We start from the raw sequence: 23,591 nt of genomic DNA, 5'->3' as shown, positions 1-23,591 counted from the left end.
GAGACACAGAACAGCTCGCTTACTGAGAACATCAGCGCTGTATCGACGCTGGGCTCGTCCCAGCTTAAAATTTCTTGTTTCTCCACAAAGCCAAGCAGCTCAGGTAGGCCAGGATTAAGTCACTGGGAAGGACAGGGCCTCCAGCCCACACATTACCCCTGTCTGAAGTAACACACCTTCCCACACAGCGTGCCCGTTTGGGACGTGCTCCAGGGAAAAGTGCTTTACTTTACCTCACGGCGCTGTGCTGTGCCACCTAGAGCCAGCCACAAACTCCAGGCAGGGACCAGGAGAAAGCCAGGTGGGTTTCCATGAAGGAACACTGTCTTAGAGGTCTTGGCCAAAGGCAGGTGTTATCAACAACATTCACCTTTTCTTGTGAGCAGGGGAAATTATGATGCCGTCCTCACAAGGACTGAAGCCAGGAGTTCAGCTGTTTCTAGCTTAAGACACGGAACAAGGTGCCATCTTGAGATTCCTGCTCCTGTTGAAATCAGTGGGAGCTTTGCCTAGGACTTCAGCAAGAGCAGGTTTTCAACCTGTTTTCCTAAGAGTGTCCATCAGGAGAAGAGTGTATTTGCAGGCTTTGGCAACCAGTGCTTTGCTGAGGCACAACTCAGCTTCCCTGAGCGACAAGCTCTGGTAAATCACCTTTGCTCTTCAGGCACCTGATTTTCAAGAACCCAGACCTTGAACTCACATTTAATAAGAAGGCTGAGAGAGAAAGTAAATGACTTCACATGGGCTTGAAGGACAAAGGAAGCACTAAATGGTGTCCTTACTGCTACCGCAAGGCATTTCAAGGAGAGGGGAAGAGTCCTGTGCACTCAGATTTCCTGATTTAAAATAGGACAAAAGCTGAGACAGTCGCATAAGAGATCCAAATGCAAACTCATATGTGCAGAGTTTGAAATGTTGGGATAACCCTGTTGGGGCAACACTGCATTTCTGCATGCTGGAAACCACAGAGGGGGGTACCTGAGTAATTTTTTTTTTTTTTTTTTTCATTTGCCTAAATTTGGGAGTGTTTCACAAGATCCAATTGGAGTAGCTGGCAAAAGTTCAGAAGGATTTTAATTTTACAAATTTTCAAGACTTTTCCAAATCCTGATCAAAGCCTTGGCACATTTTTAGGAAAAAAAGGAGAAGGACCTGACTGCTTTTCATACGTTTATTTCTCTGGGGTCTTACATTCAGTGCTGCAAACTGAAGTCCGTATATATTTCCATGCTTTGACACCTAATATAAAAAAATAGTACATGAGGTTGCTACTGAGTCCCATATTCTTCCCTCTCACTTTTCTTGGCCCCAGGCAATGAAAATTGGCAGATTATCAAAGGGGGAATAAAAGTAGTAGAGTAACAGAACGAAATCCTTGTATAACAGGATTTGTAGGGGGAAGGATTAGGCTTCCATACCTGACTGAGGATAACAAGTCATCTTTTCTTTCCTTCCTTACATAAAATTTGATTGAAGGCTTTAAAAGTGGCTCAAAAATATCAACAACACTCCCCTCTAATTAAAAAGCTTGTAAACAGGATATGCCCAGCGCTAACTCCACTGCAGCTATATAGGTCAATCCAACCCTTGTAGCAAGAAAGAGCCTTTAGTAAGTTGTCCAAAATAAATGAGGACTTTGTGCCTATTCCAAAAGCAAACAACGAAATTACAGAAGAGGGAGGTCCAAGACTCCCAAACCCCTCCGAGGTTTTTACCTGTTAAGATGATGATTATCACCACAGCGAAGATGTCTGGGTACTTGGCTAGCACTCCTGGAGCATCCATCGTCATGTATTTCCTACAAAACTCCTCAATGTGCTGGCCGATGATTTCATCGAACGTCGCGCTCCAGGCTCTGGCCACGCTGGAGGTCCCTGTCAGAGGGCAGAAAGGATGCGGGTCACCTTCTGCAGCTGCCAAACACCCCAAACACAAGGCACTTCGCACAGCTTTTGGCCGTGGCAGGTCTCAAAGAGCACGCTGCCCGAAGGCAGCCTTTGTGTTCAGAGCTCAGGTGCTAGCAGAATTTCCTCTGCAGAGCCAGCCCACTGCTGCACGAAGTGCGAGCACGGGAAGGTGTGGGACCTGCTTCCTCCCAGACCTGGGGGGTGGCCGTCTGGGACAGGACGAAGGTCCCCATCGGGCGTTTGCCCTCTGGAGCACTCCGAACAGCTTTGATGGCAACGAAGGCCATCGGCTGTCTCAGAGTCATGCTCTGACAAGATAAAATTCCTTAACGGAGTGGTTTGGCTTCCTAGGAAACCTCAGCTTTGCCTTAAGTTGCCTAGAACGACCTTTTCCTCCAGCCCCCAGCAGCCTGAGCTGTATGCTATATGTAACAGCATCTAATTGCATGACATTATTAATCCTGTACGTAATTGCCTAGTCACAGAACTAAAAGAGGTTGGCTTGCTTTTGTTTTGCAGAGCAATTCCTTAGGGGGCTCTGTGCCCACTTACACCTAGAGCAGTTTTTCCCGACACAGGCACCTACAGGGAGGTTTTCAGGTCCCAACTCCAGCTCTTGTGACTGTGTCAAACATCATCAGTGCCTGCCACTGCTCAATCCTCTTCAGCGGTGCTTGGAAGCACCCGTAGCAACGCTGGGAACGTTCCCTGCGACGATGTGGCTTGTCAACAGTGTGACAATAAGCTACAGATCAGCCCTGTTTGGATACTGTGCTGCCCACTGAGATGCAGAGGTACGTAGAGCGAATGCATTTAAAGAGACGGGACATCAGTGCCATCCACTTCATCCCAAAAAATTCTGAAAGTTGCTATGCGCTACGTCACAAATTTTCTGCTTTACCTCAAGACAATTCAAGGGAAAAGGCTATTTCTTTACTGCTGGTTTCTTCTTCTTTTTTTCCTTTTTTTTTTTTTTGGTCTCGGCTGTAATATTTCACGTTCTAGGACAGGAACAACCAGCTCCTGGACGCTTTATATTGGATGCCAGCTGCTTGGAAGCCTGTTCCGTATCACTATCAGCTTATCCTGAACTCTCTGTAACCAACAGGCTTGAGGAGTGGGGGGAATCTGACATTCTTCCAACGCTGCAGGCACCTGGACAGTATCTTTATTGCTGCTGAAGAGCTTGGCGCAGAGGCATTAGGCCTGTACCCAGGAGAGTTGTACCCATGGCCACCACGATCCTGAGACCCCAAGATTTCATTTTTCCCCCACAATACTTCCTGAACACGTCTGAAAGCCTCAGCGACAACATCAGGTCGGTTGAGGCCCTTACAAATTTAAGCTCCCGCCACCTTGGCTGGCTTTGGTGGCACTGCTTAGGATTTTCTGCTGCGCAACGGAAAAAAAAACAATTGGCTTTCTGCCCCCTCTCGGCCCCCAGCTCTGAACTGCAGAGTGTGCCTGCCAACACAGCTTTCTCTCCCACGCCCCTGATGCTGATGGGAGTTGTCCTTGCTCACAAGACGGGCAATTAGCACAGGGGAAAACGTTGCATAAGATAAAGAAGAGAGACCTAGCACTGCTCGCATCCTCCTCAGGATGATTTTTAATAGCCACCCTTCTTCCCAAATTATGAGGGAGCCAATTGCAAACATTTATTTTTGTTGCAGAGCTGAATTAAAAGCGACCAAGTTGTGCTAGAACTCCTTCACGGACAACACCTACATAGATTTTAATGAATTTTCTGCCCTCTGGTAACACGATAAGCAGCCAACTGAAAACTAAAGGCTGAGGCAGCGGTTCAAAAGCCATTTTGAGCGGACAAAAAAAGTATCTCTCAGCTCAGATTGGGAGTGTAATGCTAGGTATGCAATCTTTTCATGGTGAAATTGCAGAATCAGGTTTTGGGACCGTGCTGAGGCTTTTCCGTGGCTATGTAAGTCATTTTTGTGGTCCAGTATCATGGTAGGAAGGCCACCATGTAGACAACAAGACAAGGAGCATGAAGAAGACTGAGTCATTACCCTTTTGGATGAGATGATAAATCACCAAGAAATCTGCTCCATTTTCCTACATGTAGCCTAAACAGAGTCCATTTTAGAAGTCTGGAGGAAATTAAATGCTTACTTTTTTTAAAAAACTATTTTTATCTCCTCACTGGAATGAACCTGATTCACAAAAGAACCACAGGATTCAGATTTCCTAAGGAGGTGAGGTTAATTAACTCTGGTTTTTCAACCTCTCGTTTGATATTAAAAAATAAATAAATAAAAGAGAGAGGAAGAGGAGGAAAAGGTTTCAGGGAGCACACAGACCAGAGCCAGCACAAGCAGCTGTTACATCACTTTATCACTCTTGATACGATCTGACACTTCCCAGCTCCATGGGAACTGATCTCCAAGGTAACAGTTGCACATCCCATAAAATGCAGTTTAAAAAAAAAAAATAATAACAACTTCCTTTAATCATTTAGCATAACGCTGTTTTTCATTTTAATTCGTTAAGTCTTCACTCTCAACTGGCAAGTTGGTTGCAGCCTTAATTATGGGCATGATGACAAGCCCAGAATGTGCTTGGAAAGACACGGATCCTTACTTGGCAAAGTGTGCTTTAGCTTTAGTGCATCAGCTGGGCTGCACGCCGCGTGCTCAGAGCATGATGCAAGGCCTCTCCTGATGGGAGCGAAGGGCTTAGAAGGGATTTGGTTTGGGCCTTTCAGAGGCCGCCAAACTGCAGCTCACCCTACGCTAAATCCTGCCACCACTCACGAGACAGAATTCGGATCTCCTGATCCTTCGAGCAGGTCTCAAAGGGGCCAGAAATTAATTCCTAATCAGGCGGGAGCACCGGAGCTGCCGTGGAGAAGCATCCTTCTGTCAGCCGCTTCTTTCTCAGCAGCCAGGGCATGCCAAACGGGTGACGTGGGAGTTCAGGGGAAGTAGCTGCTGTAATAATTCGGCTTCAGGACAAAGCCCACAGTATAACACTCACCTTGTGGAGTGACAGGAGCCACTGTCGGTGCGCCCTGCCGAAGAACCCTCAAACCTCCGGTCGTTTTTAAAAAAGTCTAAAAGGACTAAAATGGACTAAAGCTAAGGTCTTAACGCACAACCCGCCGTACTCACCGATAACGTAGGAGAGGATTAAATTCCACCCCGTAATGAAGGCCCACAGCTCGCCCACGGTCACGTAGCTGTACAGATAAGCTGATCCCGTCTTAGGAACGCGGGCACCGAATTCTCCGTAGCAGAGCCCGGCCAGCACAGAAGCCAAGGCGGCGATCAAGAAGGAGATCACGATGGCAGGCCCCGCGTTTTCCCGTGCCACGGCCCCGGCCAGGACATAGACGCCCGCACCCAACGTGCTGCCAACGCCCAAGGCCACCAAGTCGAACGTGTTGAGGCACCGCGAGAGCCGGCTGTCTTCTCGAGTGCAGTCCACGTTTTTCCGGCGAAGGAGCTGGTTTCCGAAATTGAGAATTTTCTGGCACTCCATCCTTGTGTTTGGGCCTGCGAGAAAGAAGCTGTCATCGTTAGCTGGACCAGGCACATCCCACCAAACAGCACCGCTGCAGAGTTATAACGCTGCACCCCGCTACGTTTCAAGGGAAGAATCTTCCCACTTGCATTCCTCATTTTCACGGGGCAAAACATCTCCTTCAGCACGTTTGCTAGGCTTATCGCAGGGAATCAAAGCAGAAAAAAAAAAAAAAAAAAACCACAGCATTTTCTGCTTCCTACTCCCATTCATGAAGCCTGGGCAGCCCCAGGTGAACGAGATGTGCTCTCCTCAGCTCCCACCCACTCCACAACCACGCAGCTCGTACACAACTGGGCAAGCCAGAGAAGCAAAGCCTGCCTTCCAGATCTCAGGGCACTTTTCCTGGGCTGGGAATTAAAAAAAGGCAGATGTTTATATGTAGTTATATATCCTTTTAAAGTCTCGGGGGTGAACTAAGAGCAAAACTTGGGAGCATTACGTCCCAAAATAAGGCACCACACGTGCTGCTGTCCCTAGAGGGAAACGTGACCACGCGCAGCGGTGGGACGCCGTTTGCAGTAAAACAGACCCACGTTTCTCTCTCGGAGCTCCAGCTCCTGCCAGCAGGCAGTAGCACAGGCTGGCAACTGCCCACAGGCTGGAACAGATACAATTTGGGATAAAGGACACGCAGAGCCGAGCTTTATTTAATTTGGTTACGCTGAGGCAAGGCTCAAGCTGTTTTTTATTTGCATCAGCTACGTGCAGCTCCCTGAACTTCTCAGTCCCAGCAGGATGGCAGCACTGCAAGAAGGGGGCGTGCAGTGAAACCGCGGGGCAGCATTTCCAGCTGTGGTCCCACGCCAGCAACATGCTTCCAAAGGCACACGAACGTGTAATAATGTCCATGAAGCCTTTTAGATCGCCCATATGTTCTAAGATGCGTTGTAGAGAAACGCACATCTTATAATGCAAGACCAAGTTTCAGAGGACCACGGCTGCATCCATCATACCTGGAAGCAAACGAAACACAAATCCTAACGCAAAGCGACGTTTATCTGCCCATAACCGATGCCCTCGCCATCCCTGTGTACAGACAGACGTGCTGGCGTGGCCAGACAGCGGCGTGCAGCGGCTTCAGCTTGTGAGCAGCTCCGGTGCAGCTCCCTGCTTGGGACTTTATGACGGGATTAGCAGCGGGGTAAAGCAAACTCCTCTCTGTGGATAAACCATGCCCTGGTTCCTCCTTCTGGCTCGCCCCTGAGCCTTCCCTTCTGAGTTCTGCTCCCACTGGTTGCAGCCGCTCTCTTGAGCCCACACCCCGCCACCCTACCTTCATCCCAGCACCAGCGTCCTCAGCCAGCTGGCAGTCGAGTGCACTTCAGACCACTAAACACACGCTGCACTCCGACACCAGCGCTGAGACTGACACGTAGACAAAATATTGCTACACGCAATTTACAGCGGGGAGAAGCGAGACTTGTACTTCATTGCCCCAGCTATAAACCCAGCGTAAAAGGTGGGAAAATACATGCTAAGAAACTTAATGAAGTCAGCTTTTAAGTCCAATGCTTCGGTTCTCCCATCACATCGTCAACTAGAAAATGAAAAAAAACCTCTTTGTTTTTCCCAAACACCGGTTGTAAACCCAGGCTTAAATCCCTCTCCCTTGGCCTTACGCCTGCCTCCCCTACTATGAGAAAGTAATTACAACGGCAGGAACAAGGCTGAGGATTGGGAAGTCCCACCGTGCCAGGAACTGCCCCAACTCCACCAAAAGCTCTCGTATAGCAGCCACGGTACAGAAAGACGCTGCTTCAAACCCTGGAGAAAGGCAGGTTTCAGGCAAGTCTTCAAAAAACCTCATTTGGTGAACTACGGGAATTCCTGACGCACGTGGAGGGGGAAAGCTACGTTCTCCCTTCTCCAAGGATGACGGGTCTGTTTACCAAAATTCATCCGTATGTTGGTTCTCACCTGCAGCCTCTTGCACCATATGAAAAAAAAAAAAAAAAAAAAACCCTCCAAAACAAAACAAAGAAATCCCTGCCACAAACTGCAGCCAGCTACGAGCAAGACACCCGCAGGAAATGTGTCGGTGGGTTTATTTCCCAAAGCCAGCCTGAGAGTCAAGACTGGTTTGACTCAGAAGCAAGCCCCGGATCGCAGTGCAAGCACAGCTATGTCACGCCGTGCAGAAACACCCAGAAATGCCAAAGGACTGCTGAAAGAGTTTGCCTCTTGCCAAGCCATTGTTTATGGCAAGGTTGAGACATCGAAGGGCCCGAAGTATTTAGGGTTGCTCGATTCAGCTGATAGGGCTGCTCGAGCACGGCAGGGACCCGCTGTGAGCCGCACAAAGCTCCAAGGAGGACGTCTCTGCGGGGAACAGAGGCAGTGGGACACACTTTTGTCTAATAAATACCTCCAGGTACAGGCAGTCCCCGCGATCCTGAGCCCTTCTCCCTTCCTCTGCCACCCCCACGAGGAGCTGTGGATCCTAATTTGCTTTCAGGCTTTGGTGCAAAGCCTCTGCTCCAAAAACGTGCTGCCTAATAACGATTGTAGACCATTTATTTTCTACGTAGGCTTTTCATTTAACTAAACCCGGTGTCCTGCCGAACGAACACAAGCCAGCGGTGCCAGACAAATGGGGGTTTTATCTCCGCACTGAAAATGAAAGCCTGGTACCTGAGCAACTCCTCTGCCACAGCTGGAATCGTGGGATCATTCAGGTTGAAAAGACCTCTACGATCATCTTGTCCAGCCTTTAATTGTGTTGTGACAACCTTTGGGCAAAAAGTGGGCTGGGGAAGAGCAACTTCTTTCCCAGGAGAGAAGCAGCCCCTCGCTGCAGGGATGCTGGACCAGGGCAGGGGCTTGGTCACGTCTTGGGGGCAGGGGGAGGTAGGATTTATTCATTAAAAAAAATACCTGGTGAATTATCTCAAGCTCATACATAAATTCAAGAATGCCACTAAAAAAATATTTCGAAATAACTTAATCCTGAAGCTTCCTCGGGCACACCTACGGGTATTTTTACAGCTGCGTTGTGGTTATCAAGAGAAAAAGCAGAAGGGCTTTCGATGGATAACTTGGTTAGAGGAGGAACCATTTAATTACGACGGACCTAGAAATTAAGGCCGCCGTCCCGCCAGTGGCTCAGTGCCAGCAGACGGCTGGCTGTCTTCTGGCCGAGCTGAAAAGCAAGACGTCAACGTCGTCCTGCCCGTAAAGCGCCAGAAAGCTGGGGTTTCTCTCCTGAAAACAAAATGCCACCTGCAGCCTGCCCATTGCCACGAGCAAGCAGGGGGCAGGGCGCCCGAACCGCAGCCGTCTCCTGCGTCCCCTCGCACGCAGCGCTACCTTTCATCGTGTGGACGACTGATGGCAATCCTGAGCATCTCTTGCCCATTTCTGCTGCTTTTCAAGCAGTGGGTACGAAAACCAAGCTCTCACTTTCAATTATACTCACAATGACTTGGCCGAGTGACTTTCAGTAAGGACGAGCGTGATTTTGTCCTTCGGTCTGCAGCGCAACATCTCTCTGGATGCAGCAGAGGGGCCATTACACCTCTGCCCCAAACCTTTCCTCTGATATCATTTGTTATCTTTGCAATTGCATCAAAGGGTGACTTCGGCGGAGCTTATTTTCCCCTCCTTAGAAGTTGGATCTGCCTGTGATCTCGCTTTTTGAAGGCTTCTTGCCTTTGAAGTACGGAAATGTGTGCGGGGCTGGCTCCTCTCACTCCCACTCCTTACCACACTTGAAATGATGACCCTTTCTTTTCAACGTACGGTCAGTACTCCTGCGGCATAATGCAGTCCTAATCGCATAAAACAATTTAAATTACTCTAGAAACGCTGCCAAATGGCACATAACCACCTTCGAGTCGAGGAAACCTGACCTGAATGAACCGAAATGAGCTCTGCGCGCCCTCACGCGCCTGACTCTCGCCCTGCTTTAGCAGCCTGGCAGTGCCCAGGGCACCGAGGTGTTACAGAAGACCTCTGTGACCCTAGGCACGAGCTCCTGGAAGGCGAGGAAGAGCCCCTTGGAGCCTGGCTGCTGCGGGGAGCGCGGCTGGACATCACTCACCTGCTGCCAGGACAGCTCCTGGGACAAGTTCTTGCAGGACCGACCCTCCTCCTGCCTGGAGCCCACGCTAAAGCTACGGGACCAAAGCAACACGGAGAGCTTTGTTAAATACCAACCCTTCTTCCCATCCTCTGACTTAAAACCACCCCAGGACGCAAGGAGCCGGCCTGATTTCTACAGCTCACCTCAGCTCCTGCCTTCTATACGTGCTCCAGTTACCCTGGGAGGCGTGGACAGGCAACTTGTGCCACCCCAGGTGGCTTCACCCCAAGGCCCTGGGCACCTGGGGGCTTCAGCAGGAGCCGAGGGAAGAGCGACCCACCTCGATAACCTAGCAGGGCGGCTCCCGGGGCAGGGTTCACATCCTCCGGTGAGATCCTGTCGGAGTCAACAGCAAAGCTCCCACCGACTTCAATAGGGCCCAATTCCACCCATTCCTACTGGTCCTTGTCCTTTATTTACAACGCACCGTATGTTTGTTCTGCGTCCAAATTCTTGTGCCTCGGCTGCATTGTATTTTAAAGTAAAATAAGGTATTCTTCCTCCTCTTATCTAATGGTTAACATACCTATTATATCAGGTTTGTAGATTTCCTTCCCCGTCAACAACATTTCAAAAATTCTTCAAAACAATCCCGTAAGAAAACAAGCAGTCTTGCATCTGGCTACCGGCAAGAAGTAAACCATAACAAACATCTGTCCAGCCGAACATGAAACACCACGCGTAAAAATAAGCTGACACGGCACCGTTTTACAAAAGCAGTACTACCACTTCCTAAACAATCACAATTTGTTTCAACTTCTGGAAACCACTCCTTATCTATTTCAAGGCCCTGCTGCTCCGGAGAATTTTCTTCTCAGAAGCCAACTCTGACACGCAGAAGAGCATGAAATTAAAGCCGATTAGGCACAACAAGGAGTTTTCTACTAAACCAAAGAGAAAACCCGAGCCTAACCCTGCTGCATGTCCAATGAACTGCCCCGGCACCTCTGCAGAGGAAGAGTGAGCAGAAAACCCTACTCAACCTCATCCCATATATGCTTATGTTCATTTTGAAACCTTTGCTGCCAATACCCCTCCTTCACAGCAGTGGCACCCCATGGTCAGTTTTATTTTTCCTCAGCATCCTTTTGGTCCTCAGTGAATGTCTCCTCATGCAGCTACAGCATCACTGCTACCAATCGGCAGGAGAACAAACAGCGGGTGCTTATGGCATGTTGGCATGTCTGGCAAACAACATGGAATGGGTTTGGCCCTCTGTTTTTGTTTTAAACACGCACTAGCTTCCTGAACAAGCACGCGGTGCTGACTTTTTGATGGGCATACAGGTAATAAACCCCTCTGGGTGCCCTTTCCAAAGGGCTGGATTTGTTTCTTCCATCCCCAAGGTAGCACCATTCACAGAGAAGCCCTACTCAGAAAAAGAAGAGATGAAAAATCCATATACCTACTGTTTCTAGTAGCACGACAGATATTTTCAGGTGTCAGATTTAACTGCAGACTCCTAGATGCAAAGAGGTTACGTTTTAAGGGACCACACCAGAACCACCGACTGCCTTCTGAAACCTCATTCGGAAATACACAGAGGAAAGCAAACAATAACTGAGGCACGCCAGCCTCAGGTGCAAAGCAAAACCTTATTTTCCCGCACTAAAGGACTAAGCGTGTCAGATAACGCACTTTGGAAGGCCCTCTCTTGGAAAACCTACAAATGCTTTCTTACGTTACCTTGCAACGAGTGACAGGGCAGAGACAAGACAGCTACAGCAGACGCTGAGCTTTCCACACAGACGCCTGCCCTGAGAGAAGAGGCTTCACAGCTGATGAAAACAAAGGCGGGACCATGCACCAGCGTTACGTGGAGCTGGAAGATATCCCAACACGGCAGCAGAGATGGCTGGCAGCCCGAGCCAAAAGCCAGTGAAAGTAACTGCGAATCTTTGCATCGGTTTCACCGTGCAGAAAAGGATGCCATCCTGTTTTCTTACGATAACCAGGTAAGATTTGTCCATCTGCTGTTGAGTTGTTCCCTTGATTCACATAATTCTGTATTTTTTACGTCTGTATAAGTATGTATTTATGTAAATATACACTGCAGAAATGTAGATTACATTGGCACACACGTATGTGGACACTAAATGTTACATTCTTTGCCAACTCTGTCATTAAAAGCGGGATCACCCACCAGTAAGGCATTTACTACTCGGAACGAAGTCATCCAGTTAAATATAAACCACTCGCTACACACAGATCAACAGCACACACAGCAGTGGGTGTGCAGTGTGTACAAAAACAATCTTAACTACCTGCCTAAAGACACGCTGCCCATAAAAAGGGGACCGTGCCACTTTCCTCTTCTGAACGCAGCTGTCTGAATGGCACGAGGAATGTGCTGCCTGGGAACCAGCCCTCTGCCGCTCCTGGCTTCTGTTCTTCCAGCTCCTGAACGTCGGGGGTGTCTCAGAGAGATTTCTTCCACCGTTCTGCAGGCATCTCACAGCCCTGGAGGATCCCCTCCACTGGAAAAGGCGTGGCGAGGTGCCCTCTCTGATCCCTGCATCATCCGTCTACTTACCATCAGCTGCTGAAAGGGGAATAACCTAGTGGCACTGGAAGAGAACGTGCTGGTGCTCCGCTACTGCCTCGGCGTGCTGTGGTTCACCAGCCTGTCTTCTGAACCGGCACAGCTGCTGTCCACAACAAGAAACAAGTTCATTTCCCATCCCAGAAGAACTTCCAAGATGGCAAAGATCATCCTTTGCCCAAGACCAGACAAGATCTCCTAGCTGCAAAATATTTGTGAGCTAGGAATTCCCCCAAAATCTCGGAGGAGGCAAACTTCAATGCTTTGCTTCAGTTCCTGCATAAAACTTGATCCGGGTTACTTGATATACACCAAAACTCATTTTAAAACAAATAGTGATTTTCGACCAAAATAAAAGGAGGGAGGTCCCTACCCTGAAAGTTATAAGGGGAACGCTTCAACCTCTCAAAACACAAGCTTCAGCGTCCAAAATGGAAGCTCGCTGGAGTCTGGTCTCCTCTACAAAGCTTCCACTGTGATTAACAGCAAAGGATGCCCACAGGGAGCCATTCAGCAGGTAAAAGGTTGGCTAGACACTAAAAATCTCCTCCTGTACAAACAGATGATGTATTGGGACTAATCTGCAGTGGGGAAGTTCACCAGTAGGATCACTTTCTAGCCGCAGGCACGGTGAAACACTGGGACAGGATACAGGAAAGATGCAAGCCTCCAGCACCCAAACATCTCACGAACAGGTTAGAGAAGTCCCTCTTAAACCGATTACAGAGCATCCTGCCTTACAGCAGGGAAGACCCAGGTGCAGCTGGCTAATATGCTTGCTCCTGTAGGAGGGCAGCCCTGCGTCTGCTGTCTGCAGCTCCTCAGGGATCAAAACGTCGGGGAGACGCCTCCCCGCCTCGCTGACAAAGGGCGTCACACCTCTCCCGTTACGGGGATCGCTATTTTCTGATGAAAAACATTTAATTGAAATATCTCCCACCAGCTCGAGCAGTCTTCTCAAATACTTCCTCAGCAGGGCTTCAAATTACATTTTGTGAGAAAATGGCTTGATTTAACTCCCTCAATTTGTCATAAAACCTGAGGGGCTCTCCACTGATAATTAGCCTTGCCAAGCCAGAGCCTGAGACAGATTGCCAGGGATCGACTCTGAATGACAAACTGCCTGGAATCTGCCAGGGGTTCAGCCTTGACAGCAAGCAGAAAAAAGAAAAAGAAGTATGCCCTGGGAAACGATATTAAATAAGCAAGTTTCTGTCTTCTTAAATCCAGATAAAAGGGAGACAGAGCTTTGCTTAGCCGAAACGTCCGGCCGTGCCACTCAGCGAGCTGCAGGCACGGCCTTTAGACAATAGTCCTTGGGAGACGGTGGGAAGCGTCCGTGAGGAGATAAGGAAGCAAGTTAGACCGAGACAGAAGTTGGTTTGTTATTAAAACAGCGCAGGGGAAACAATCAAATAAGAAATCAAGAGCCCTGACGCTTCTGCAGAAGAACGAACGCCATCCTGCTCCGAGGTGGGCAAGTCGCCACGAGCCAGGCAGATGGATGGAGGGAGACTTCCCCAAACGCTGCCGTTTCATCAGGAAGAAGGGCACAGCAAGCAGGGATTTTCAGGTACATCAATTTTGGTACATCCCTTAGAGGCAGGGAGGCCAGCCGATAGCTTGCGGTGAGCAGCGGCAGCTCCAGCTGGAGGCAGGGCCACCCAGCAGCGGCACCAGACCCGTGGTCACCCCTGGGACCCGAGAGCTCACGTCTACACCCCACAGAGAGGGTGCTTACAGGGGTGTTTTGCAGCATTTAAAACAAAGCTCTCACCCTCTTCTTCCAGCTCCGCAGAAACGCTGCACCGTGCTGCTAGCAGGAGGGAGAGAGCTCAGCTTGCACTGGGCGTGCAGGGAGGAAGGAAAGCAGAAGTCCCGCGTGGCAAATCGTGGGGCTCCCGCTCACCAGGATGACTCCAGTCTGAAAAAGTTCCTCCCGTTGAGGAGATTTCTGCTATCCTTGGGTAGCTGTGCCTGCAAATGTCAAATTATGCTACAAAGCCTACGTCATTCCTCAGGGCTTGTGCAATCTAAATAAGGTAATTAGACCACGTTCTCATTAATCCGGGAGTTTTTCCCAATGATTTGGAGGCCGTTCTCCAGGGCCTGCCACGCACAGCCCGCCAAGTCAGAGCTCTCAGCCCTCCACCTTGATTCGGTTTTGGGTAGGGTCTTGACATAGCACAAGAATTACAAAAAAGAAAGGAGGACGGGGAGTGCTGACGGCGCAACCACGCTCCCAGCACAGCCAGGACGCGGCGATGTCCCAGCTCCCCGACAGTTGATGACACCCGCCTCACCACGGCCCCTTGTTTTGGGATGGGAATCGGGCAGGGCGGGGCAGCTGCGGAGAGCAGGGCTGCCAGGACCCCGCGATGTGCCCACGTCATCCCAGTCTAGACACTCGTAACAGAACAGGAGCCAGGGGCAGCCCAGAGAGATGGAGCAGAGGAGGAAAAGCGCGAGGCAGGCACCTCTCTGGGACCGCAGGCAGCGTGCCCCGAGGTGACAGCCGCCACAATCACCTCCAGGAAAGCAGCTTTCCCTCTGCTGTCCCTCCGTGTGACAGGGCAGTGGCCACACGCTTCTCACCTGCCGTCAGACCACCCCAGCCTGGTGAAAGCCGCTACCTGTGCCGATCCCCAGGCTTGCAACGCGCTACTCGAGTTGCATCACCTTCCCACCTTCCTCCCCTTCCCAGGCAGCTGCCTCCCGCGGTATTCCCGGCCACCTGGAGTGGAGAGGGCTGCTGAAAGCAGCCCGGCGGTTAGGAATCGCAGCAGGGCACGGTTTGGTCGTTTCTGCAAACACTACGAGCAGTTGCCATGGCAGCTTCGCCCACGTACTCGCCCGCTCGCTGTTAAAACTTCACGTTTCACGAGTCGCTCGCTTTCCTTCCAGTATTTGACCCGATCCCGCCCAGCTCGGCAGTCCTCCAGTCCCTTACACCACAAGCTGCAGTAAAAATCCAGTATTCAATGGGACAGGAGCACCTGAATAATAAAAAAAGGCATACGGGATGGGATTGCTGCTCTGACTGAGGGGAAAAAAAGTCAGTCTCGGAAGTGATTTGCAAATAATCCCGTACGCTTTCACTGCAAAGACTTCACAGCTCCGGAACGCTGATGGATTTACAACAGAACGCCGCCAAAAAGCCACGTTCAGGTTATCCAAACCCAAAACAGGTACAGAGCAGCCCAAACGACACAAGCGTGAGGTCTTACCGCTCTGATCGCCCGGTCACCAGGCGCTCCCGCTGTCACACGGATATCGGAGGCCAGGTTTGATGGGTTCCACCTAAATAAAACTTATCGAAGCGAGGCAGGTGTAAGGTTTGTTTGCTTTTGGTAAACACTCTTTCTTTTAGCCCAGCTGAAACTCACTGCTCAGCTCTCTCCTGCCCTTCAACGGCCATGCTGCAGGAGGAAAAAGGCGAAGCGAACGCTTTTCTCTGCGGGCTGCATCTCCCTGGGTTCACATGCAGAAGGGCAGGACCTGACCGAGCCTCCCCAGCTTTTGTTTGGGGGTTTGTTGCAAGCCCCACGGCCTGCCAGCAGATAAACGCCAAAGACTGGCAGATTTGGCCTGAGCCGAGCCGTAAGGCCAAACCGAGCCCAGACTCAGCCCCAGTCCTGCAGGCAGCAGCACCTTGCAGGCTGCGTTACCCTGCCCGTGCTGCGATGCGGGCTGCGGAGAGCCGGCGCCCACGACCCGCACGGCTCTGCAAAGGGAGCTTGTTTTTCCACTCGGAAACGCAGCTCACTTTGCAAAAAAAAAAAAAAAAAAAAAGGAAGATTTGCCATTTCTCATTCCCCTCCATCAGCCTGGCAGCCGACCAGTTTGTAGACCGAAGCCTGGCTTGGATTTCTGATTCGACTGGAATTGCCATCTGCGCCTCCCTGCCCCACCAGCTTCTCCTACAGGAGTCTCGCCTGCCCCCAAACCTGCTTCTCAATTCCTAACATACAAGCATGCTTTCCCCCGCTGCCGGATTTTAAGAATTTGCTCAGGATACACCAAACAAAAATTTCGGCTCTCCCAGTACCAACGCTGAACTCAGTGACAGAAATAAGTTGCACGGCACAGAGCCCTGTTGAGGGAAGGGATAAGGTTACCCTTAAAAATAACTGTCCCTATAAGCAAAAGTGTATGGTTTGGAGCAAATACACATTTCTTCTCATTGGGAGAAAAATTGCTATTATCACCCAGTCTGCTAATACATGTTATAAACCTTATTAGAGTTTCCCAATTCTGATATCAAAAGAAATCACTTTCGATTACATTTATGGGGTTGGAAGCGTGCAGAGGCCTAAATACGACAGTCTCCGAGAGGTGCTGCATTAAACATTTCATTGCAGCTCTTCCAGCACGCGCAGTGCCAGCTCCCCCCAGTCCCACACGTCACTTATCTCAAAGAAGAAACTTTGAAGCGTAATAAAACGTGCTGCTGCTGCGAGGCTCTCTAAGTGACAGCAGGAAGGAATCCAACCACTGGCTGTAAATATTCTGTTCTGCTTAGCTCCCCTGCCCTGGGACTTGGGGAAAAAAAATTAAAAAATATGGGTGATCTTAGAGCAAAATAAGTATGAAACAAGTGGTGGGTAGTATTCCCCCCGCCTTCCAAGGGTCTGAACAGCAGCATGAAAGTGCAGAACTGCTGCTGGCGGTGCCATGCACGGGACTGCTCTGTTCTCCTGATACTTCCTTCTAAGGAGAAGGCAGGTCCAGAAGGGCTCTACGCCTGCGATGCTCTCTCTGGAGCAGCCAGAGCACAGCCACGTGGCCACGACACTCACCCACGTTTCCCTGGGGATCCCCTGGCGTTTCTTCACAAGCCTCCCAGGTTACGAGGGGCAGGATTCCTCCCAGCTAGCTGCAGCCAACCCCAAGACAGCAAACTGAACCTACTGACTTCAGAAACAAAGACCTCCTCACAAGAATGATGATTCCTCAGAACAACTGCATTCCTCAAAAATAAAGAGTCTTCTGAAGCTGCTGCACTCTCATGTTTTCACTCTGCTGCTTGTGTTGGAGCTTTCCTGAACTGAAAAGGTGCCAGAGGCCAAACTCCCAGCCCGATCCTTGCCGTTCCAGCAGAGAGAAATCTCACACAAGTTCTCATTTTCCGTACCCCAGCGGGAGCTCAAATACCGATCTTCCCCTACGTGGCACCTCCACCCTCATCCCTTGTCCAGCCGCAGAGGTCGGGGTGTTGCTCTCCTTCACGCTAAGGGTGCCAGGACCCTTCTGGCTCCTTTCTTCCTCTCTTCCAGCAGATTACAGAGCCTGAAAGGCCCTGCCTGCTGCACCTGCGGTCGGCACCAGTGGATACCTGATGACACAGCATCATTTCATGTCAAAACTGTACCAGCTAAATGCCCAGTACCTGTTTTGATCGCTTCTGCTGCTGTTCCAAGTCAGGCACAGAACGCGGCGGGGTTGATTTTGCTTTATTTTTAATTAACTGCCCGCTCTAAGCTTTCGCAAGCTGCAGGCGCACGAACCAGCCTGACGCAGAGCTCTGCTGCAAAGAGAGACAGAGCAAAAGCCCTTCACAACGCGCCCTGCGGGTCACCCTGTTCCGTGAACTTTTGGAAGGGGGAAAACAAACAGCGCAGCACTCGGCAGCATCCTTTGCTTGGGAATTATCTCACACGGGTCATCAAGCAGCTGTCAGGCAGCGAGCAACCCGGCGTGGAGTTTAATCAGCAACCTGAAGATGAAAGACTGTATTCTGGTTACCCAAGCCAACTACCTAATCCCCTCCGTAACATTTTCTGGAGAGAAATCACGTTATTTACTTTGCCAGCTGAAACAACGTCAGCGAAAGAGTCGCTTCAGCAAAGCGACCTCCTTCTACGAACGCAACGGTTTTCCCAACTGGTTTATTTTAAGGCTCTCCCACTTGACGGAGGCAAGCTTTTCTTCAGCTTCGGGAAACAGCTCATTTATCAACTCACGGTGAGCTCTTGCGTGCTGCGTCTACTCCTGCCACATACATACCCTAATAATCCTCCCACAGAGGCACTCCCGCACGGAACTACTGCTAGCATTAGCAGCGTTTTGATTTTGTTGTGCTTTGTAGTTCGTACTGTTTTTTCCCTTCTTGTTTGGCAGAAGTGGTCTTCTTTCCTTCTGCTGCCCCATAACCCAGGGCCGCACCGCTTCCCGCTGCAGAGGCGGCACGGGGAGGTGGGTCTTTGGGAACCAAAACGCCCTGATCTCACCGTGCTTCACCCAGAAAGTCATAAAAAAGGCAATTTTGCACGGTCCTTCTTTTATAGCAAAGGGAAGTGGCACTGAGCCACACCCCACAGCCCCAGCAAACTCACCTGTGGTTTACCTGCCCCACCACCCCGATGCCGGCCGCGGGGTGCGGACACGCGGGGCAGCACCGTGCAGGTCTTCTTAGGGCTGCCTCCCAGAGCTCTGGCCACAGAGGGGAATATCCCCAAACGGGGGGGCTGTAACCCAGCCCTTCTCACCATAGCAAAACGCCTGGTGCCGCACGGCAGCTGGGCTCGCACGCAGCCAGGAATAACACGGGGCACGGCGCACACCGCTATTTATTTTGACAACACCTCCTCGTTTGAGGGAACGGCTTCCAGGAACAAATAAATGAGCTGGTACGGGGGATTTTAAGCAAGCTGCATGAATCCGTACCAGGGACGAACCCAGTTAAATGAAAAGCTCATTGTTCATTTTTTATTTTTTTAAGAACATCGGCGTGGCTTGTAATAAACTTTTAGAAGGGCATGACTACAAAATAGCCACTAAATTATGAAAAAAAACCCAGCTTGCTCAGAAAATACGGATGGCAATTCATTGCAAACCCTCAAAAAACAGTCTACTAATTAAAATCCTCATTCTTGTAATTTATAAATTAAACAGCCTAAAAGATCTACAAGGAAAGATACAGGAAATGACAAGGGTCTGGAAAATAACGAGGCAGGAGCGAGATGCAAAACCTGTCCAGCTCAGAACAGACAGCTGGGACCTTTCTCCAGAAGCCTGGGGAAAGAGAACCCAAGAGTTATTCCTCAGCCCAGAAAAAGGCAGGAGAAGGAGCTGTAGGAAAATAGGAAGCTAAATGCTACCGTTACTGTAATAAACGTAGCATTTTAGTAAACCTAGGAATCGCCCGGATTTCTCAGAGGAGTTGTTGAGACATGGTATGGCACACGCTGAGGACCAGGTTAGACCAAGAGGAAAACGTAAGCAGGAATGCTTAGCCAGGGAACTAGTAGTATATTTTTTCCCACAGCAGTTACCCCGGTTTCTGATCACGGCCGAGTTGCACCTCTGGGAAAATGACGTTTTCTGAACTGTTTTTCACTCCAGGGGAAAACTGGAAGCTCCAAAACGCACCCCGAGCCAAAAATCTCGTGGCATTTCATCCTGGAAACTCCGAAACAAGGCACTTCTGTACAAGATACCGCTCACGGGACTGCTGGGCAGCCACCTCGGTGGGTTTAAGGCAAGTCAGTAACGCTGGAACGAGGGTCCCGGGGTTTGCACAAGCCATGCTGGCAGCGGGGAGGTGGGAGCCCCAATCCCTAATCGCTGACACTCCCAAAGTGCCCAGGAACCACAGGGAATAGCTGGGAATCCTGCACTCAGGGGGTAGTCACTGGGAGGTGCTAGTTAACCCCATGTCTTGTTTGACCAAGAGATTCAGCTACGCCTTTTTATTTTTCCTTTGTGGGTTTAAGCAGGCAGCGATACGGGAGCAAAGGCACTAACAAGGGAGTGCTCAAATACCAGAACAAACTCACCCCCAGCGCAAACAGCCGCGGCTCTCCCCAAAGCCACTGAGGAATCCGAGAACCTCGCAAGCTCATTGAGATAAACTTTCGGACGTTTGCGGCGCGGACGTTTACATCGGAGCGAAGCCTTTTACAGCCAGCAGGGAGCGACCTTCAGGGCGCGAGGCATCTGTGTCGGTGGCCGCAGGAATGCCCAGCCCTCCTCTGCAGGACCGTGAGGGACGTGGGGACTCCTACCTCGGACGCAGACGACTACGTTTGGCCAGCTGAATGTTACCTTCAGCACAGCCAGGTTGCCAGCTCTGGGATGGTGTTGACTTGAGTTGACCCAAAACAACCTCCCAGGTCCGCTGCTCACCTGGTTAAGGCAGCAGGACTTCTCAGCTCACCCTCCAGGAAGGGCAAAGCAGCTCTGCCCCGCGGATTAACCACGGGGCGTCAGTGGCAGTCACTCGCCGCCTCCTGCCCCAAACTGCACGCGGCTGAGCTTTCGGCATCGCCGACGTGGGCCAAGAGAAGAGAATTAAAGGTGCCGCGTTGTCTCCTGCTCTCTGAAAGATGGGGTACGACTGGAAGTGGCATTTCTGAAAGGCTGCTGAAGTCTCATTAACCTGTCATGGTGGATCAAGGTCGAGGAACTTGATAGATCAAGAGTGAACGAAACATCGTGCAGGCAGCAATTCTAACAAGATCCCTGCTCTCCTCCGCCTGAACCACATCTCTCCCCTGTTGGAGAGGAAACAATGAACACTACGCTCTTGCACAGACCAGACCAGCAGCTGTGCTCAGCACCAGTTAGATTGCCACATATCAGCCCTCACATCTCATAACCTAAAGCAGAGACACGGAGCTTAGGTGCAACATTACCTGACATTTGTTAGTACACTGGCACAGGAAAAAGAAAACAAAAATAAAAATAGGAGTGGCAAAGATTTCAACAAAAACACAGCTCAGAGCTGGTTCCTCTGATAACTGGTTAGGTTACAGGAAGAGCAATGCTACCACTCATGGGTTCCCTCTTGTCTGAGCTACACTTCTTCTGTCTAGCAAATCCAGCTCCCTTTTCTCTCCTTCACATGGATTCATGAGCACGTTGCAAACGTGTAATAACACATTTTGACCCACGTTCACAGCTGAACTGCTTGAATTAGAAGCCTAGCTGGCCTCAGTTTCCGTTACAGCCCACCCAAAACTCTGGGTGCCTCCTGAACCTGTCTTCTCGCTGATCAGCACAAGCCTACAATCAGCGAGCCTCAAAACACACCCCGGTGAAACGGCACGAATCGAGAACACAGCTCAGGGAACAGGGTCATTTTGGAGCCAATTTCACTAAGGCACACTAGTGGAGGAGCACAGTACAAGAGCCATCCCCTCCAGATCACCCGAAGTACAACATACTCAGAATACAACCTGCAGTTATGCAGTCTGGGCAATTACACGATTCCTCCTTTTTTGCTTCAGATACAAACCCTGCCTAAAAGACGTTTAGGCTGACTGCTGAAGGCAACGCAAGTCCACAGAGTATCTCACCAGCCAGGAAGGTTTCTCCAAGTCAGAGGCAAAGACGGTGAACACACCGGTGCGGCTGGGAAGCTGGGTGTGGATGCATGCCTAGCCGTGTGCCAGGCGTTTCACAAAACAAACACACGGTGAGTGCTGAAAACCAAAGCGAAACAAGCTTCCCTGTCACGAGGCTCAAACGCACTACTGTCAGAGCAGGCTTTACAAACCCTTCTGCTTTACTACTGTTTTTACATGCTGCGTCTTGCCCTTGGGAACTTAGCATAGGGACTACCCACGCCTCTCCCTCGATGGCAGAGGCAGCCAAGTGTCACCGAGTAAGGGATTTCTAAAGGCAGGGCTGTCCCACAGCACCTACAGGTGCAAACACATCTTCCCCACATGCCCTGGGCTTGGAACATGGGTGCTGAGAGGTTCGTGTGATGGCAGACACCGTCACGGGGTTGTTGCTCGGGGCTGCTGCTAACGTCTGCAAATGGCCGCGAGTGCCACACATGATAGTCAAAACTGCTCAGCTAACAGACCGCTAACTCATAAAGCCCACCTTCTTTCATATCCTGTGAACTCCTCAGAGCTGCAATGGTCTTCTTGTCCTCAGTCCATGCAGCATCGATGGTAATTATACCCTGCTCCAAAACCAAGACTCCTTGAAAGTCCTAACCCTTCTTTTCAGCCTGTGTTGCATACAAAAACCCTCTTGAGGTTTTTTTTGTTTCCCCCCCCTCTGCCCTGCCTGCCACAAACATTCGGACATGAATATGCAAAACATGAAGAAATCCATCTGTTAGTCAAACCAGCTGCCCGTGAAATGCTGACAAACACAAAACGGGAACAAGCCCCTTCCCTAATCGCAGGTGGGAACTAGCGACCGGGGCAGGCTGAAGGACAGCGGACAGCAGGAACCTGTGGGCTGCAGCCTTGACTTGAGCGCCAGGAGCACAAAGCTGGCTTCTCAGTGAACTCTCAGCCTCTTTTGTAATTTTAAAAGAAAGGAAAGCACTGCATGCTGTGGCTGCTGCGGTCCCAGACGAGGGATGGCCATCATGGTCCGAGGTTTGCTTCTGCTCAGCGCTCGGGCCTGCACCTCCCAGAGAAGCATGTCCTCCGCCACCCCACTCGTCTTGTGGGGTGAAGAGAAGCAGGTTGAGCCAGGCCAGGCGTGTGGGGCCGGATGGGTTTCATGACTCTGGTGCCCTGGCTGGCTCTGGGGGACGGCTGGCAGGGTGGCAGGCGGTGGCGATGCCCACCGGGGTGGGTGCCAGCTGCCACAAGGGAGGCTGGGCACCATCCCCCTGCCACCACAGGACAGCCGGAGCTGGGGGTCCCGGCGTGTTGGGGGGCACGCTGAGGGGATGGGACACCCCGAAAGCTGAGGAGGGGGAAAAGGGGGACTGAGGAGGGGGGAAAGGGGGACTGAGGAGGGGGGAAAGGGGGACTGAGGAGGGGGGAAAGGGCTGGCTCTCCCGCCTCGGAGGGCCCTGCTGGAGATGTGCTCTGCGGTGGGGTGGAAGCAGAGGAGAGGACACGGGGGGGGAAATGGAGGGGCCGCGCAGGGCACGGTGCCGGGCAGCCCCCAGCCCGCAGCCCCCGATTGCATCATGCAAAATGGATGCCCCGCGCGTGGCGCGGCCCCGGCCCCGGCCCCGTCCTTCTTTCTCCCCGTCCCTATCCCCAGCCCCAGCCCCGGCCGAGAGCTCCCGCACTCACCCGCGGCCCCTGGCCGGCGGCGGGCTCAGGCGTGAGGCGAGGCGGGGCGGCGGGCGGCAGTCGCGGCTGGCATCGTGGCCATGGCAGCGCCGCGCTCCCCGCCGCCGCTTTACACCTCCGGCAAAGAGGCCGCGCCGGCCCCGCCTCCGCGATGAATGGGGAGGCGGGCGGCGGGCGAGGCTGCCGGGACGGGGCCTTTTCGGGTTGCCGGGAGCCCCCCGGGGATGGGGAGGGCGGTGGGGTGGTCTCTGGGGACGCCCGGTGCCGGAGCCGCCGTCCCCGGTGAGCCCCGGGCCCCGCCGCCCTCTGCCCGCCATCTCGGTGCTTTCCCGCCCGGCGCCATGGCGGGCCCGGCCGGGGGCAGGGCTGGGGAGCTGAAGGGGGGGAAGAAGCAAAGGGGGACTTTGAGCCACGGGGAGAAGGGGTGCTCGGTCAGATATCGCGGCAGGGAAAACAAAAAGAGAGGGAGGTAAAGGCCCCGTTGGTCCGGCTGAGGAAACATAGCCAAAGCGGCGCATGGA

General features: G+C 51.5%; 1 protein-coding gene across 1 annotated transcript in view; it reads right to left on the bottom strand.

Moving 5' to 3' along the window:
- SLC7A1 (solute carrier family 7 member 1) overlaps positions 1 to 23,218 on the bottom strand; it is a 36,604-nt gene extending 13,386 nt beyond the window's left edge. Inside the window, exons 1-3 of the mRNA XM_035542563.2 lie at positions 23,071 to 23,218; positions 5,036 to 5,419; positions 1,716 to 1,874 (exon numbers count right to left, since the gene is read on the bottom strand). Coding sequence (XP_035398456.1) covers positions 1,716 to 1,874; positions 5,036 to 5,405 — 529 coding nt within the window. The 5' untranslated portion in view covers positions 5,406 to 5,419; positions 23,071 to 23,218. The remainder of the gene's footprint in view (positions 1 to 1,715; positions 1,875 to 5,035; positions 5,420 to 23,070) is intronic.
- Between the last annotated feature and the right edge of the window lie 373 nt (positions 23,219 to 23,591).

This window comes from Cygnus atratus, chromosome 1 (assembly GCF_013377495.2).
Source record: "Cygnus atratus isolate AKBS03 ecotype Queensland, Australia chromosome 1, CAtr_DNAZoo_HiC_assembly, whole genome shotgun sequence".
In the NCBI taxonomy this organism is placed as follows: Eukaryota; Metazoa; Chordata; class Aves; order Anseriformes; family Anatidae; genus Cygnus; species Cygnus atratus.
This window is presented reverse-complemented; position numbering and strand designations above follow the sequence as displayed.